Here is a 19,527-nt window from a genome sequence, read left to right as displayed (position 1 = left end):
TGCGGGAGACTCCCAGAACTTCCAGGAGAGTTGGAATGTTTGTAAATAGTTAACGTGGGTACTCGCAGTCAGTGTCTTCTGTCCTACTTACCAAATCTGCGAATCTCCTCTTGCGAAACACATGCCTAGACATCCATCTAAATGATGACCCAGAAATCCAGCTGAGGTCTAATATCAGTTTCCCCTCACTTTCTTGTGTTTCTTTAATTTCAGTAAACCTTCACGTGCTGTCATGATTTTGGCATTATTGCTAGTACTATTTTAATAGAACATGGGTGACATTTACAATGGTACTATAAGATCATTTGCAAGTTAATTGTGTCCTGATAGATTTAGATTGTTTATTCATGTTTGTTATATGATTTTTTTGGAAACTGAAAAATCATTCAAGTAATTAAGAAGGATCTTTTGTGCAGATTCAGAGTCATTATTTGGCAAGAATTAACATGCTTGATTAATGAAATACTTGGTAAATAAGGAAAGATTAGAGATTTAAGAATCTTCGATCAGTTCTTGGTGGGCATAACACCTGCGTAACTCACAACAGGGGCCTGGACCAATATCCTTGAAGGTATAGTAGCTTTGATGTTGGGAATTTGGAAGGGAAATCAAGACATGAAAAGTAGAAACATGATGCAAAAGGATTGGACCATATGGACAATGTGAAATTAAGAAATTTTACAGTATTACACAGGAGCAGATGAAGGGAAATCTAAGGGAGCTTTATTGTACAGATGGATAACTGAACATTATGTCGTCAGTATTGTTGATGAGCTGGAGGTGCAAATAACCGTATAGGATTGTAATGTAATGGAAATGACAGCACTGGATCAAGTTACAACAATGAGTGTTAAATATCCTGCTGTTTCCTTTGCTCTGTCGCTGAGCTCTTCATGCAGCCAACCTCAACATCAGTGAATATATTCAGTGCTGATGTAAATCAAATAATTTCCATTAAGCACTGATCAACAAGCTGTTAGTGCATTCTTTATCATCTTCATGTTGCAGTGGCAAATCTATAGAGAGGAGCAATAAATATTTTGGTCAGGCAAAGTTTGTTAAAATATCACTTAATTCTCCATGATCTTGCCTGCATAAATATAAATTCATATACACTCCAGGAGTCAGGGGCAAAAATACAAGATTGGCATGTTACTATACCAGAGAGAGTACTGTATTGTGATAACACTGAAGGTAATATATTCTACTTGATGACTGTGGAATAGTTTTGTGCAATGTAAGTTACTGCACTCTTCTGTGCATAGGTTTCTTTACATAAAATGAGTGACGGGTTGTCAACTTCTCGTTTGAACCAGAAAGGACCATGTAAACAATGATAGGAGAATACAGCATGTTGCTGTCTTCACACCTCATTTGATAAGTTATCAGTGTTATTTATTTTTGTGCATGGTGTCAGATGAGCAACATTGGCAAACCAAAAAAATCCTACTATCTGGAAATCATGATAGGTTACCAGATCATAAACACAAAAATTTCTGCTGATGCCAGAAATCCAGAGAAACACACACAAAACGCTGGAGGAACTCAGCAGGTCAGGTAGCACTAATCGAATAAACAGTCGACGTTTTGGGTCATGACATTCATCAGGACTAGCCAGTTATGGGGCATATGCCTTTAATACCAATAGCAACTACACACATGAAGATAAATCATTTGCCTTCTATGCATGCAGGATTTACTAGTGTAGAGGACAACTGCACTCCTGTGGGTGATTAGTATGGAGAATGAATGATACAACATGGATTATAACCATATGTTACAGTAAATAGACTGATGAGTAAAGAGTGGGATAATTTGGCCCAATATACGTGCACTACTCAACCAGGTATATTCTATAAGCCTCTCGCCAGTTATAAGGATTTATGTGAGCAAATTTGCATAGAAATTACAATAATATTACAGTAGTAATGGGGAATTTCATTAATCTTTATACTGCCTCTAATAATAATATGTGAAGGGGAGAAAAACAAAGAACTTCTAAAACATGGATAACATTTTTATCAAAATATAGTTCTCTAATGGGGAAAAAGATATTGAAGAATCTGGCTCTGCAAATGACGTTGATAAAGTGAAACAAGTATCAGTGAGTGATAGTAGCATTTATAGGAACAAATTTGCAGAGAGTATCAGACAGTTCTAGGAAATATAAAGTTGTGATAGTAGATACTTTTAACATTCCACATATTGACTGGGACTCCGATATTGTGAAAGGACTGGATGGAATAGAGTTTGTCAGATGTATTCAGGAAAGGACCCAACTACTCTGTTTCCTCTCGGGGAATGAGATACGGCAGGTGACAGAAGTGATTGTAGGGGAACACTTTGAATCTAGTGATCATAATTCTGCTAGTTTCAAGATAATTATGGAGAAGAATAGGACTGGTACTCAGGTTGTTTTCTGTCAGATGTTTGGTAAGCGGAAAGCCTTTAAAAGTGAAATATAGAGTATGTTCCTGTTAGAATAAAATGCTGATGGCTTATGAAACCTGGGTTTTCGAGGGATATTGAGGCCCTAGTAAAATAAAGAATGTAGCTGTATTAAGAGAATTTGTATTTACTCAGGAGAGGGACACAAAGTCTATAGCACCGAGGAAAAAAGTAGTGAGGTGGATGTCATTGAAACCTATCAAATATTGAAAGGTCTAGATACAGTGGGCATGGAAAGGATGTTTCCTATAGTGGCAAAGTCTAAGACTGGAGGGCCCCTCCTTAAAATACAAAGACATCTGTTTAGAATAGAGATGAGGAGGAATTTCTTTAGCCAGATGGTGGTGAATATGTAGAATTCATTGTCACAGATGGTTGAGGAAGCCAAAATATTGACTTTATTTAAGGTGGAGGTTGATAGGTTCTTGATTAGTTAGGATGTCGAAGGTTAGGGAGAAGGCAGGAGAATGAGGTTGAGAGAAATAATAAATTTCATGATGAAATGGCAGAGCAGACTTGATGGACTGAATGGCCTAATTCTGCTACTATGTCTTTAGTCTTATGGGCCATATCTGGATTACAGAAGAGGAAGTGTTTGCTGTCTTGAGGCAAATTAGGGTGGATAAATCCCCAGGGCATTCCCTCAGACCTTGTGGGAGGCTAGTACAGCAACTGCAGGGGGCCTGACAAGAGATATTTAAACTGTCCTTAGCTATGGTGAAGGTGAGGTGCTGGAGGGCTGGACGATAGTAATTGTTGTTTGTTGTTTAAGAAAAGCCCTAAGAATAAGCCAGGAAGTTGTAGGCTGGTGAGCCTGACATCAGTCATGGGTAAATTATTGGAAGGCATTATAAGAGACAGGATATATAAGTATTTGGATAGATGGGGCCTGTTTAGGGATAGTCAGCGTGGCTTTTTGAGTGAAAGGTCATTGCTAATCAATCTTATAAAGGTTTTTGAGAATGCTACAAAGAAGGATAGCCGGCTGGTGGCGTAGTGGCATCAGCGCTGGACTTCGGAGAGAAGGCTCCTGAGTTCGAATCCAGCCGGCTCCCTTGCACGCTTTCCATCCGTGCTGGGTTGAGGGTTGACGTCAAGCTAGCAGCTCAGCCTTGTAAAAATAAGAAAGCCTGCTAAAAAAAAAATGCCGTCATGACAGTGCCCCAATGACTCCACTCGGAGTTAAGGGCTTTCTTCTTTACAAAGAATGATGATGAAGGGAAGGCAGTAGACATTGTCTGCATGGGTTTTACTAAGGCCTTTGCGAGGTCCTGCTTGGGAGACTGATCCAGAAGGTTAAGTCACTGGGCATTCAGGATGATGTCATTAATTGGATTCAGCATTGATTTAGTGGGAGAAACCAGAGAGTGATTGTAGGTAGTTGCTTCTCTGACTGGAGATCTTTGATTACTGATATGCCACAGGGAAATGTGCTTGATCGTTGTTGTTTCTCGTCAATATAATGATGTAGATGATAATGTAGTAAACTGGATTCACAAATTTGCAGATGGCATCACGAGTTGCAGATGGCACTTAGTGAACAATGAGAAAGGCAATCGAATCTTACCAAGTGATCTGAATCAGCATTGAAAATGGACTGAAAAAGAGGGAATTTAATGTGGGCAAGGGTAACGTTGCACTTTGGGAGGACAACAACCTGAGTAAAACTTGTATAGTGAATGGTAGGGCAAAGCACCTGGGAATTCGGATCTATAATGCCTTAAAAGTGATATCACAGGTAAATAGGATTGTAAAGAGAGCTTTTGGCACATTGGCCTTCATAAATCAAAGTACAGAGCATTCCGGTTAATTGGGGTACACTGGGGTCAGTACATTTCAGCACAAATAAGCGGCTGCCCCAATTAGCCAAAGTTTCATGGAAATAGTTAAAAAGATATAAAAAAGACAAACTGAGTAACATGTTATATATTTAAATGAAATACAGAACAAATTAGAACACGAAAGTACATGAGAAATAGGAGCTGGAGTCGGCCATCTGGATTGTCAAGCCTGCTTTGCAAGTCAATAAGATCATGGCTGAGCTGGCCATGGACTTATCTCCACCTACCTGCCTTTTCCCCATAACCTTTAGTTCCACTATTATGCAAAAATCTATCCATCCTTGTCTTAAATATATCTATTGAGGTCACCTCCACTGCTTCATTAGGCAGAGAATTCCACAGAATTCAGCAGAAGGCTGGCCCTGCTGATGACACAAGCAATGCTGAAAATCTTAATGTCTCTGAACCTTTGCCCGCAGCCTTTCCCAGGCAGGATCGAGAAGGGAGAATGCCTACAATGAGCAGCCCCATCTCCTGCCCAGAAAAGAGCAGGAAGTCTTGGAAAGGTTGGTTAGAGTCTGTGGGCAGGAAAAGGAGGTTATAATTTCTCACCTTCACTGCCTGGTTGGCACTTTTCATTTTGAACTTCCTGGGCTGCCGACTAACGTCAGTGCGGCTTCTTTTCTCAGAACTAGAGTATGTTTTAAAAATATGCATTATAATTAGTTTATGATCAGAAGTAGTGATTGATAGTAAGGTCAGTGTGCCAAACCATGTAAGAGGGCAATAATAGAGTAGGGGCCAAATGACAGATGAAGCTTAATATACATAGTATCTGTGGAGATGGAAAGCAGGTAATGTCTTAATTTGATGACCTATCTGATGAAAAATCATTGACATGAAAAACTGCTCCTCTTTCCAAAGATGCTGTCTAACCTGCTGAACATTTCCAGCAATTTCTGTTTTATTAAAGAGTGCAAAAGCTCGATTGAGAGGATGTTTGTTAGAGGTATTCATAATGATGAGTGGTCTTTCAAAAAGTAGGTAGAGAAACTTTTCCTATTGGAGGAAGAAAATGAAGTGGCCTAGATTTAAGGCAACAGAACCAAAGATAATTTTTGAAATAACTATTTGTCTGTAGTTGGTGGTCAGTATCTGGAAAACATTCTCTGGTGGTTTTCAGAAAAAGAACTGGATCAGTATTTAAAAGTAATGCAGAGTTCTCTTGTAGAAAGAGAGAGAGAGAGTGTGTGTGTGTGTGTGTGTGTGTGTGTGTGTGTGTGTTTGTTCAGAAAGGACCACATTCTGTGTTGTTTTTATTCAATGACTTGAATACAGCACTAAAATATTGATTACCAATTACTTTACATATCGTCCACAGATTAATTACTTGTCTGAAATGAATCTTTGCTGAAGGGCAACTTAGAACTTCTTAACTACCTGTTAGGGTAGCCTGGAGTGAGGCGCTCCAACTCGAATAAAAATCCAGAATTAGCATCTCTGTGTCTGCCACATTTTCAATATCTTCCACATTAAATGCATTGAGGAGCTTGGAATGAAAATTTCTGGCTTCATAAATCATGGTGAGAGCCCTTGGTTCTCATTCATCCATCAATGTTCATCTGAATTTGAGGGAAGTAGCTGTATATCTCCTGTAAACCTTTCATTTCAAACTTAGTTTCTTGTACAGAGCCATTGAACATTTTTGCTCCATATCATATTACAATATTCTCAAGGGTAAACTATTTCCAAAGACTAATTTTGGTTCCAAGATGTGACTGAGTATTTTGATGTTATCTTCATATGTTAAGATCGACCTGATGTTCTGATCATGAAAAACTTGTTAGTAAATGGAACTTGTTTAAGTTCTTTTCATGAGCTCTATGTTTTTGAATGTCCCATTGGAGAAGATTATTTGCATCATTGAAAACAAAGTAGATCCATTCTCATTATATGGCCCATTAAACACACACAAAAAGAACAATAATGTTATTATATTGATGTGTGTGTTTTGTTTGGTTCTGTAAACTCAATCTGTCCTTTCAAGAAGCTGGTTAGTGCTATGCAGATAAATAAATATGGCAGAATTTGCATCACGGAGAAAAGAAATGTTAGTCACTGAAAAATGAACTAGTTGATATGATGTTACCACATCTATTCTAGGCCAGAAGTATTCAATAAAGTATGCTTGGTGCTTAACACGGTGTTGCTGAAACACCAGATTGAATTTATAGTAAACAAAATTTGATTGTTACTGTATCCAGTAGTTCTTATTACATTATTTCTTGTAATTTACAGGAAGAGTGCTTTCTCAACCTGGAGGCCCCAATCAGCAGAGTCTGTGGATATGATACACCTTTTCCACATATCTTTGAACCCTTTTACATACCAGACAAATGGAAGTGCTTTGATGCTTTGCGGAAGATGATAAATTATTAAAAGCAGCTGGTAAGAGTCCTCAAAATTTCAAAAGGATGTGAGTTAACATCTGAAATACATACACAATCAAAATCTGTTGATGGAGTTGCAAGGCACGCACATAATCTGTCTTTCAAAGAAGGTGATTAGTTGTTACTTTGATATTCCGCAAGGATTAAGTTGCAATGTGCCTTTTCCATTTTATCAGGAGAAATCTAAAAGTATTACGTTGATTGTCTTATGTGCTTCACAGAACATAGTGTTTTGAAAATGATATGACATCCTGTCATTGCTACAGAATTTCACAAAAATATTAAAAGATTACTTGAAATGACTTAAACTTGAGCATATGTAATAATCAAAATTATTCATGCTGCTGGTGGACAGTCATTTCAAGCTGAGTTAGCCAAACGTATATATAAATCTTCAAGTTGTTGTATACAGTAAGATAGGCATTGTAGCATTCATTTTTTTCTTTTGTAAATATGAATAACATTACTTTCTTGCTTTATACTAGCACAGTAAGGAATCTACTGAACTGATATCCAGGAAGCGGTTCAGGAAAAATTCAGATTCCTTCATGCCAGTTGAGAAATTTAAATTTCTGTTTTCACATATTTTAAAATCCTTATGTCAGTAATAATTTGTCTATCTGGTTGTTGTTAAGACCCAAGTGATTCACTAACTGAAATCTAATATTCATTCTCAGTTTGGCATCATGTCTAAGACTAAATGGATGTTGACACATCTACCATGCTTTAATTGTTATTCCTTCCACATCTTCTGGCGCATTGGGTGCCGTTTCTTTAGCATTTTTTCTGGGTTTTTTTTTTCTTAATTTTTTAATGCATTTCTACAATACAGCAACAGAAAAAAAACCCATCAACAAAACCGAGATTTATACAATGCAAAACAAACGTATCCAATATATAATTCACAACAATGAGGAAAAAGCACCCAAAATAAAATCATATAAAATTAGTGACCTCCCCACCCTCCCACTATAAAACCCCAGGCCAGCCATTTCTATGTATAAAAGAAAAATTAATCGGAGCAAATCAACCCCACAGAGCTGTAAATATATATTAAAAAAAAATATAATGCTGACCACCAAAACTATAATGTAATTCACAAAAAACTGTAAAACTTACAGGAAAAAAAGTTGAAGGTAAGTGATTGTAGTACAAAAAAAAGGATAAACTTAATCTCAGGAGTTATGAAAGTATTCAAGAAATGGTCCGCACATCTTAAAACTTTATGTCCGAATTAAGAAGTGAATAATGAATCTTTTCAAGGCAGCACCTCTCCATCTAAGAAGAGCTAACCTTCTAGCCAAGAGAGAGGCAAAAGATAATGTTCGACGTTTAGTCGGACTCAAGTGCATGTCTACTTCACCCAAGGTGCCAAAGAGAGCAATCAGAGGGTTAAGTTCTAAGTGGCAATTAAGAATATGGGATAGAGTTGAAGAAACTTCTCTCCAGAATTTCTCTAGACTAGGACAGGCCCAGTACAGATGGATAAGAGAAGCCTCGCCCCCTTTACACTTATCACAAACGAGACTAATACCAGGGTAAAACCGCGATAATTTAGTTTTAGACATATGAGCCCTGTGTAGAACCTTAAACTGCAAACGGCAGTGGTAAGCACATAAAGAGGTTAAGTTAACTGACTTAAGAATTGAATTCCAAACAGATAAGGAAATATTTAAATCATGCTCCCAGGCAGTTCTAATTTTATCAAAGGGGGCACGCCTCAAGGTCACTAACTTATCCTGAATAGCAGATATTAAACCTTTACCCAATGGATTAATACAAAGAAGCAGGTCCACAAAGTTTTTCTCAGGCATCTCAGGAAAGTTTGATATTAAAGGGTTAATGAAATGTCTAATTTGAAGATATCTAAAGAAATGAGTATTAGGTAGGTTAAACTTTACAGACAGTTGTTGAAAAGTTACAAAAGAATTACCTATGAAAAGATCTTCAAAGTGCCTAATACCCTTTTTGTATCAGTCATGAAATGTTGAATCCGCGTAGAAGGTAGGAAAAGATGATTGTGTAAAATAGGGCTAGAGAGAGAGAAAGCCATTATGTTTTCTGAACTGTGCCCATATTCTCAGAGTATGTCTAATAAGAGGATTCACAATAAGTCTAGGCAAATGACAAGCAAGTGCAGATCCAAGAAGTGCAGAAATAGAAAGATCCTTACTAGAATTCAACTCCATTGCCACCCATTTTGGGCAGTTAGACTGATTATGGAAGAAAGACCAAAAAATAAGACAACAAATATTGGCTGCCCAATAATATAAATGAAAATTAGGCAGGGCCATACCACCTTTATTTTTAGATTTTTGAAGGTGAGCTTTATTAAGTCTGGAACGTTTGCCCTTCCATAGATAGGACGAAATAATAGAATCTAACGTATCAAAAAAAGCTTTAGAAATAAAAATTGGTAAAGATTGAAATAAATACAAAATTTAGGAAGGATATACGTTTTAATAACATCAATTCGACCTACCAGAGACATGGACAATGGTGACCACTGTGTCAGATTCTGTTTTGTAGAATTTAGAAGATTAGCAAAATTTTCTTGAAAAAGATTCTTAAAGTTCCTTGTTACTGTAATACCAAGGTAAGTGAATTGATTATTAACTACTTCAAAAGGGAGGTCATGAAATACTAATGCTTGTGCTTCTCTATTGATTGGAAAGAGGTTGATATTGTGTAAATTAAGTTTATAACCAGAAAGCTGACTGAATTTATTAAGAAGTGAAAACATTGGGGGTAGGGAGGTAGTCGGGTTTGATATAAAAGGTAAAAGATCACCAGCATAAAGGGAAACTTTGCGCTCAACGCCTCCCCTCCAAATCCCCATCAATTCAGCACAGCTACGAAACGCAATCGCCAGTGGCTCTATAGCCAGATCAAAAAGTAAGGGACTTAAAGGGCATCCTTGACGGGTGCCACGTTTAAGGCTGAAAGATTGGGATTGCTGTGAGTTGGTCAAAACAGAAGTGGTGGAACATGAATATAGCAATTTAATCCATGTAATAAAACTTTGTCCAAAAACAAATTTTTCTAAAACTGCAAAAAGGTTTTCATTCCACACGATTGAACATTTTCTCCGCATCAAGAGAAATAACACACTCAGGAGTCCCAATTGAGGGTGAATATAAGATATTAAATAAGTGCCGTATATTAAAAAAGGAAGGCAATTTTTAATAAAACCAGTTTGATCTTCAGAATGATTCGAAGTAATGTTTCCATTTCCCATTTGAATTTTTGTAATTTGTTGTTTAGCTTTAGAGCGTCTTAGTTGGTTAACTAAAAACTTACCAGATTTATCACCATGAATATAAAATCGACTCTTACTTTCAGGAAGTTGACGTTCAACTGGCTGAGTGGAAATAAAGTCAAACTTAGTTTGTAGTTCTAACACAAAATAATCTTCAGATGCTGGGGTCACAGCAACACTCACAACACACTGGAGGAACTCAGCAGTTCAGGCAGCATCCATGAAAAAGATCGGTCGACATTTCGGGCCGGAACCCTTCGTCAGGACTGTAGAGGGAAGGGGCAGCATTTTTTCCACGGATGCTGCCTGACCTGCTGAGTTCCTCCAGCATATTGAAGTTCTACTCACTTCTTATACAGTTCGGGATTTTTGGTCTGAGCATATAATTGGTCTGTTGCTTTAATTTGACTAATGAAGTCTAACCGCTCTACACAGGTTAAATTTCTGTTTTTTACGAGGCTGAGTTGCTAGCTTGATGCTCAACTCGGCATGGATGGAAAGTGTTCAGGGAGCTGGCCAGATTTGAATCCAGGACCACTCGCCTTGAAATCTGGCGCTAATGCCACTACACCACCAGCTAGCAACCATGATTTAATGTTGCTTCCATAATCCATTCACTTGGCTGAGTCCCAGCTGTGAATTTGAGTCTTATTTCTTACATTGTAAATAGCTGTCAGATCTGTTCCCCTGTTTATAGACCAAAAATAACCTACATATAACAAAATATTCATGCCATTTGACTGGGATGAACAAATATAATGGAAGAAATTGAACTAAAGGACATAATAAGGAAAAGTAACTATAAGATGGATAAGCAGATAAGTTTTAGGGATGTGGATGTAAGTTGGACTATACCTTTTAAGGTAATTCTTTAAGGTATAATTCTTAACCGCTCTGATACTTTCTACCTCACCAAATTAGAAATCTCTCCAGATTAATTTCAGTCCCCTGCCTCATATCTGCTGACCAGCCAGATGATACCAAAATTCCCAAAAAGGTTTTGTGATGGGAATGCATAGCCAGATAATAGCAGGAATGGATAGCATGTGGAGGCACACACCTACACATTGCAGAATATCTGAAAATCATTTCAGAATTATTGTTTAAATATTACTACATTCTACCCAGATTCCTCAAGTGTCATCCACTCATGAATGGAAGCCAAAAGATGGATGCTGGCAATGCCCCAGCTTTCAAGTAATCAAAGAACCTAAAGGAAATTACTATGAGCCATCCTGAACAACATATCACAATGCTCAGGGTGGCTCTCAATAGGTCCTTTTAGGTGCTTAGATTAGCTGAAAGCTGATGCATAGCCATTTTGTAGAAAAATATCTTACACCTTAGCAAAAATTGTGCATCAGATCTATAGGATATGTTGCAATGTCCTTTGACTAATACATTGTTTCGTTCTTCAAAATCTCTAACATAATTGTTAGAATATTGTTCCTGTAAATATATTCATACCCACATACAAAGTGTTTTAATCTTATGAAAATCAAAAATGATTGAAAAAGAATAAAGTATGGTGGAAAGCCGGAGACGGTCAGGTAAGATCTATGGGAAGAGAAGACAAGTTAGTTTTAATTTCAGGCGGTAGTAGGGGAGGGATGGATAAGAAATATCGATGTTTGGTTGAGGTCAAGGTTACCATGGGAATAAGATATTGAACATAGAACATAGAATAGTACAGCACATTACAGACCCTTCGGCCCACAGTGTTGTGCCGACCCTCAAACCCTGCCTCCCATATAATCCCCCACCTTAAATTCCTCCATATACCTGTCTAGTAGTCTCTTAAACTTCACTAGTGTATCTGCCTCCACCACTGACTCAGGCAGTGCATTCCATGCACCAGCCACTCTCTGAGTAACAACTCTTCCTCTAACATCCCCCTTGAACTTCCCACCCCTTACCTTAAAGCCATGTGCTCTTGTATTGAGCAGTGGTGCCCTGGGGAAGAGGCGCTGGCTATCCACTCTGTCTATTCCTCTTAATATCTTGTACACCTCTATCATGTCTCCTCTCATCCTCCTCCTCTCCAAAGAGCTCTAGCTCCCTTAATCTCTGATTATAATCCATACATTCTAAATCAGGCAGCATCCTGGTAAATCTCCTCTGTACCCTTTCCAATCCTTCCACATCCTTCCTCTAGTGAGGTGACCATAACTGGACACAGTACTCTCAGGTGTGGCCTAACCAGAGTTTTATAGAGCTGCATCATTACATTGTGACTCTTAAACTCTATCCCTCGACTTATGAAAGCTAACACCCCATAAGCTTTCTTAACTACCCTATCTACCTGTGAGGCAACTTTCAGGGATTTGTGGACATGTACCCCCAGATCCCTCTGCTCCTCCACACTACCAAATATCCTGCCATTTACTTTGTACTCTGCCTTGGAGTTTGTCCTTCCAAAGTGTACCACCTCACACTTCTCCAGGTTGAACTCCATCTGCTACATCTCAGCCCACTTCTGCATCCTATCAATGTCTGTCTGCAATCTTTGACAATCCTCTACACTATCTACAACACCACCAACCTTTGTGTCTGCAAACTTGCCAACCCATCCTTCTACCCCCACATCCAGGTTGTTAATAAAAATCATGAAAAGTAGAGGTCCCAGAACAGATCCTTGTGGGACACCACTAGTCACAACCCTCCAATCTGAATGTACTCCCTCCACCACGACCCTCTGCCTTCTGCAGGCAAGCCAATTCTGAATCCACCTGGCCAAACTTCCATGGATTCCATGCCTTTTGACTTTCTGAATAAGTCTACTGTGTGGAACCTTGTCAAGTGTCTTACTAAAATCCCTATAGGTCACATCCACTGCACTATCCTCATCTATATGCCTGGTCACCTCCTCAAAGAACTTTATCAGGCTTGTTAGACACGATCTGCCCTTCACAATTAGTTCAAACCCTCCCGAACCATGCTAGCAAACCTACCTGCAAGGATATTGCTCCCCCTCGAGTTCAGATGCAAACCATCCAATCTGTACAGGTCCCACCTTCCCCAGAAGAGATCCCAATGATCCAAAAATCTAAAACCCTGCTCCCTGCACCAACTCCTCAGCCACGCATTCCAACTTCCATCTCCCCCAATTCTTACCATCACTGTCACGTAGCACTGGCAGCAATCCTGAGAACGCCACCCTTGAGGTCCTGTTCTTCAGTCTTCTGCCTAGTTCCCGAAGCTCACACTTCAGGACCTCATCCCTCTTCCTACCTAAGTCGTTGGTACCAACATGTATCACGACTTCTGGTTGTTTTCCCTCTCATACCAGGATGTTGTGCACCCGGTCAGAGACATCCTGGATCCTGGCACCCGGGAGGCAACAAACCATGCAGGTGTCCTTCTCACGTCCACTGAATCTCCTGTCTGCTCCCCTCACTACAGAGTCTCCAATGACAACAGCTCTCCTCTTCTCCGTCCTACCCTGCTGCACCACAGAGTCAGACTCAGTGCCAGAGGCCCTGCCACTGTGGCTCACACCTGGTCGGTCATCCCCACCAACAGTATCCAGGATGGTAAACTTATTCAGGGAATGGCTACAGGGGTGCTCTGCACTACCTGTCTACTCAGCTTCGTTTCCACGCTCTGACTGTCACCCAACGACCTGCTTCCGGCAGCCTAGGTGTGACTACCTCCCTGTAGCTCTCATCTGTGACTGCCTCATTCTCCCTTATGAGTCGAAGGTCATCCAGCTGCTGCTCCAGATTCCTTACACGGTCTTCCGGATTGCCCAGCTGCATGCACTTCTGGCAGATGTGACTCTGCGGGAGAGGGGCGTTCCCCCAAGACTGCCACATCACCATCTCAGGAGGCATTGTAAAGACTAACTGCGAGCAAGCTTGTCCTCCCCCTCTTCTCGTCGAAGCCTCAAAGCTCCACTCCTTCATTGGCCCACTCACTCACTGGCCGCTTTCCACTTATTTCATCTTAATGAAATAACCTGATTCACTTGTCAATAAGGCAGTCAGGCAAGTAAAATTTAACTAAGCTACATTTAGTCACAGTTCTTTTCCTCGTGTTTTGCCGCTTTAAGTATAGTTCATCTTGTTGATTTTGTCCACTTACTATGTTGCATGAAAACCTTCGAATTGGGCATACTGTGTTTTTAAATATTCTGAAAAGATAGTTTTTCTGATGTAGATAGCATTACTTTTAAAGGAAGAGGGGATAATCACTATGCTCCTGATGCTCCCTCTGTTAAAGACTGACATTGAGATTCCTCTAAATCATCACAATGATTTTCCTTTATAGAGGTCGAAGGGCGAGAAGTGGTCTCCTGTTGCATTTATCCAGACTAATTCTCGCTGCCCGAAAGATTAGCTGCCAGCTGCTACGTTCCAGGAATTCTTGAATAAAGATGGACCATGTCGGTACTTTTCTATTAAATCTGCAAGGGAAGATATTGATAAATCAGGTTTGCCTCAAGATACAAAATTCTTCTGTATTGATCACCTGAAGAATATCTGACACTCTATGTAATATTGTAATTGAGTCTGTGGAATTTATTATGGTTCTTCTTTCATGTTAGAGGTGCCCATGCAATGTAAACACAGTGAAAGTGGCTTTTTTTAAACATGTACAAAAATAAAAATAATGTATTTAAGTTGTTCCTGAAATAATTTGATTTCATTTATTCTCTCAGAATGTGATATAGTTCACTTATCAAATCAGCTTGTGTACCTGTGGAACTATTTTCTAAATGTCACATGACACATATCATATAATGGAGTAGCACAAGTTTGTATAAGATTAGAAATTTAAAGTAATCAATATAGTATAAATTCATTATACTGTTCCTCTTGTATTAAAGATGGCATTATAATTAAAATACTTCAATTAGAATACAGGTTTCCCCCGCAATCCGAAGGTAGAGCATTCCTATGAAACGGTTCGTAAGCCGAAATATCGTAAGGCGAAGAAGCAATTACCATTTATTTATATGGGAAAATTTTGTGAGCATTCGCAGACCCAAAAATAACCTACTAAATCATGCCAAATAACACATAAAACCTAAAATAACAGTAACATATAGTGAAAGCAGGAATGATATGATAAATACACAGCCTTTATAAAATAGAAATACTTCTCTACAACGATTGCCTGCACATATCTCCGTAGCGAAAATCTCACGCAAGCGCTGTCGGCAGAAAATCTCACGCAAGCGCTTTTGGCATAAACGCGCTCTCCAGTAACCTTTAAACTATGAAGCTGCCAAATCTACCAAATAACACGTAAAAATACACAGCCTATATAAAGTAGAAATAATGTATGTACAGTGTAGTATCACTTACCGGAATCGGGAAGACATCGAGCACACTGATGATGGTGCGTTAGACTGAGTTGTCGCAGGCTGGGTGGTGCAGTGGCCCCCACCCTCCGGGCCGCCGACCCGATACATTGCCATGAAGCACGCAGGGGTAGCCGGGAGGCACACAGCACATCTAAGCCGAAATAAACATGCTAATTAATTAGGTGCTGCCCGGCACGTAAATGTCGGCGCAGATCAGAGGCGATTGCGGATTGTATCGGCACTGATCTGGGCTGACAATTACATGCTAGGCAGCACCTAATTAATTAGCATGTTTATTTCGGCTTTTTTCTTAAAGATCTGCTGTGTGCGTCCCGGCTACTGTTGCATTTTCTGCGAATCAGTATCTGTCTGTGGCCTGGGGGTTGGGGTGGTGGGACAATGGGGTGTCATCTCATCGTCAATCAGGGCAGGCAGCTGATCTTCTCCTATGACTGCCCGCCTCGATGTCGAAGGTGGAGGTTCGTCATCTGCTGTGGCCGATGTGGAAGGCTTGCTTGACTGCTGAGCCTCACGCATATTTCTATCACACAGTTCTTTAATAAGGACTCAAACCATCCTGCAAATATCTCCTAAACCAACGCACCCTTTCAAAATTAAAGTCGTACTTTATCATTACTATTTTGGTTTCGATTGTTGTCCTTTTTTCTTCCAATTGCATCAGTTCTTCATCTGTCAGTTCTTGGTGATGGGATGCCAAAACCTCTTCAACATCACCTTCGTTAGCTTCCACAAGCCAAACTCACGTCGTCCTTCCTTCGTTCACCATGATCAAAATGCTTAACTATGTCTAGTTTTACCGTAAGTGTAACACCCTTACGAGCTCTTTCAGGCTTTTCCGATACCATAGAACTCATCTTGCTAACGGCTGCTCACAGACACGTGTTAAAGCAAACCAGTTCCCAATCCGGGGGAGAGCGGCTGCTCAGGGCGCGCTCTGCCTTTTATCGTGCGCCAAATTTTTTTTCGTAACAGTGAAAACACCTGAAAGCGAAAACAGGGTACTAATGTAGGTCTTTCGTAACAGTGAGGTTTCGTAAAGCGAACGTTCGAAGAGCGGGGGACACCTGTATATATTAATTCTTTTCATAGAATTTTCTTGATCAAGAAAGTAAATTTATTATCAAGGTACATATAGGTCACCATATACAATCCTGAGATTCATTTTCTTGTGGGTACACTCAATAAATCCAACAGGCCGGTCTTTCATCCTCAGTATTCTTAACTATAAAGTTGAAGCTATGTGGCTTGACCTTCTCTTTTACACAGATTCGTAGTACATTGAATTGTGGAGATGTAAACCTCATTTTGGGGATGGCTGTAGCTACTCGAAATGAGGTAGGTTAATTTCATTATATTTCTTACTGTGCAGATTACCTTGATTCATCAGTATTGCACAAGTTACATTGCTGAAGGAGCTTAAATATGATCCTACTCTGAATTTAAATGGTATTTGAATTTGAGTGCTTGACACTCAAAGGTGAAAAGATTGATGGCTAGTTGCCCATTTTGTGGATTAAAGTAAATGTAATATCCTGATTCAATGATAATTGTTTAAATTAGTTTTTTGTAAATATACTTCAGTGAATTTAAATACAATGCCTTTCTTTGATAGGTAGCCATACTTTAATACTCTAACCAGTGTGTGCAAGCTTCCGTTATTTCTAGATTCTGTGCACAAATCAATCTAAGCACACTATGAAGCAAACAAGTAGATTGATGGCTCACAGAAATCACAATTTACCTAAGTAAATTGGATGCAGAGGAAATCTATGATTTTTGTCATAGAATTAACAAAGAACTATTGCTTTTCACTTTTTTATTGTCTATCAGTGTGTTGTAGTTCTGATAGAAACATTGGCTATTCCATCAATCACTAAATGATAAGCAGTGTTTTCACAAGGTGAAGTTCACTCCGATGCATTGTCTATTAAATTTTATTTAACTTGCTGAAGCTAAGATTAGCCACCTTGTTAAAAGGACATGGTTCTATGTCACAGACTCTATTAGGCTCAATTTCATACATCAAATTCAAGAAGATGCTTTGAAACTTTTGTCATATTTACTTAATTAGCAAGTTGATTCAAAGAATACTGTTCATTCCAGCAGAGGTCAGGTGTCTGTTAAGGTTGAACTCTGCTCTTTGACCTTTCTAGTTTGCCTGATTCCCTTGTTATCTGCTTCCACAGTTGCCATGATGTTTGCTGCTCACTATTTAAATGTCCTTAGAGCAACAAAATTGAATTGAAGTGACTTTATTTCTTAACCTGTTCTTTAACAGATTTGACATTGTGGCCTCTGCCCATCCCCCACATGAGCCATCTGTTGTCGGCCCCCAGCCAACACATATTCCACTCTCCCCTCCTGCCCCTCCTCACAGTCCCCCACCCTGCTCTCATGACTATACCCCTTTCCCACACGAAACCACTACGGTGGGCTTCACAGCTGAACAGGTGAGAAGACAGCTGAAACGTCTCAACCCAAGCAAGGCTGCAGGACCGGATGGTGTCAGTACCAGGGTGCTCAAAGCCTGTGCCCCTCAGCTACATGGAGTACTTCGCCATGTATTCAACCTGAGCCTGAGGCTCCGGAGGGTTCCTGTGCTGTGGAAGACGTCCTGCCTCGTCCCTGTGCCGAAGACGCCGTGCCCCAGCGGCCTCAATGACTACAGACCGGTGGCATTGACCTCCCACATCATGAAGATCCTGGAGAGACTTGTTCTGGAGCTGCTCCAGCCTATGGTCAGGCCACACTTAGATCCCCTCCAGTTCGCCTACCAGCCCCTACTAGGAGTTGAGGATGCCATTGTCTACCTGCTAAACCGTATCTATGCCCACCTGGACAAGCCAGCGAGCACTGTGAAGGTCATGTTTTTTGACTTCTCCAGTGCGTTCAATACCATCCGCCCTGCTCTGCTGGGAGAGAAGCTGACAGAGATGCAGGTGGATGCTTCCCTGGTGGCATGGATTCTTGATTACCTGACTGGCAGACCACAGTACGTTTGCTTGCAACACTGTGTGTCCGACAGAGTGATCAGCAGCACTGGGGCTCCACAGGGGACCGTCTTGCCTCCCTTTCTCTTCACCATTTACACCTCGGACTTCAACTACTGCACAGAGTCTTGTCATCGTCAGAAGTTTTCTGATGACTCTGCCATAGTTGGATGCATCAGCAAGGGAGATGAGGCTGAGTACAGGGCTATGGTAGGAAACTTTGTCACATGGTGTGAGCAGAATTATCTGCAGCATAATGTGAAAAAGACTGAGGAGCTGGTGGTAGACCTGAGGAGAGCTAAGGTACCGGTGACCCCTGTTTCCATCCAGGGGGTCAGTGTGGACATGGTGGAGGATTACAAATACCTAGGGGTACGAGTTGACAATAAACTGGACTGGTCAAAGAACACTGAGGCTGTCTACAAGAAGGGTCAGCGCCGTCTCTATTTCCTGAGGAGACTGAGGTCCTTTAACATCTGCCGGACGATGCTGAGGATGTTCTATGAGTCTGTGGTGGCCAGTACTATCATGTTTGCTGTTGCTGGGGCAGCAGGCTGAGGATAGCAGACAGCAACAGAATCAACAAACTCATTCGTAAGGCCAGTGATGTTGTGGGGATTGAACCGGACTCTCTGACGGTGGTGTCTGAAAAGAGGATGCTGTCCAAGTTGCATGCCATCTTGGACAATGTCTCCCATTCACTACATAATGTACTGGGTGGGCACAGGAGTACATTCAGCCAGCGACTCATTCCACCGAGATGCAACACAGAGCCTCATAGGAAGTCATTCCTGCCTGTGGCCATCAAACTTTACAACTCCTCCCTTGGAGGGTCAGATACCCTGAGCCAATAGGCTGGTCCTGGACTTATTTCATAATTTACTGGCATAATTTACATATTACTATTTAACTATTTATGGTTTTATTACTATTTATTATTTATGGTGCAACTGTAACGAAAACCAATTTCCCCCGGGATCAATAAAGTATGACTATGACCATACGTTATAATACTTTATTGTCGCCAAACAATTGGTACTAGAACATACAATCATCACAACGATATTTGATTCTGCGCTTCACACTCCCTGGATTACAAATATTAAATATTAAAGATATTTAAAATAGTTAAAATTACTAAATATTAAAAATGTATATTATTAATCATAAATAGAAAATAGAAAAATGGGAAGTAAGGTAGTGCAAAAAAAAGACCGAGAGGCAGGTCCGGATATTTGGAGGGTACGGCCGAGATCTGGGTCAGGATCTG

The 19,527-nt window shown here is 40.1% G+C and overlaps 1 protein-coding gene across 1 annotated transcript in view; it reads left to right on the top strand.

The window, feature by feature from the left end:
- The window catches only part of bckdhb (branched chain keto acid dehydrogenase E1 subunit beta), a 245,744-nt gene extending 231,181 nt beyond the window's left edge, over positions 1 to 14,563 (top strand). Inside the window, exons 10-11 of the mRNA XM_072250112.1 lie at positions 6,528 to 6,677; positions 14,208 to 14,563. Of these exons, the coding sequence (XP_072106213.1) occupies positions 6,528 to 6,668 (141 nt within the window). The 3' untranslated portion in view covers positions 6,669 to 6,677; positions 14,208 to 14,563. The remainder of the gene's footprint in view (positions 1 to 6,527; positions 6,678 to 14,207) is intronic.
- Positions 14,564 to 19,527: the final 4,964 nt, after the last annotated feature.

Source organism: Mobula birostris, chromosome 2 (genome assembly GCF_030028105.1).
Source record: "Mobula birostris isolate sMobBir1 chromosome 2, sMobBir1.hap1, whole genome shotgun sequence".
Taxonomy (NCBI): domain Eukaryota; kingdom Metazoa; phylum Chordata; class Chondrichthyes; order Myliobatiformes; family Myliobatidae; genus Mobula; species Mobula birostris.
Note: the sequence above shows the minus strand (reverse complement) of the source record. Positions and strands in the feature narration are given on the sequence as shown.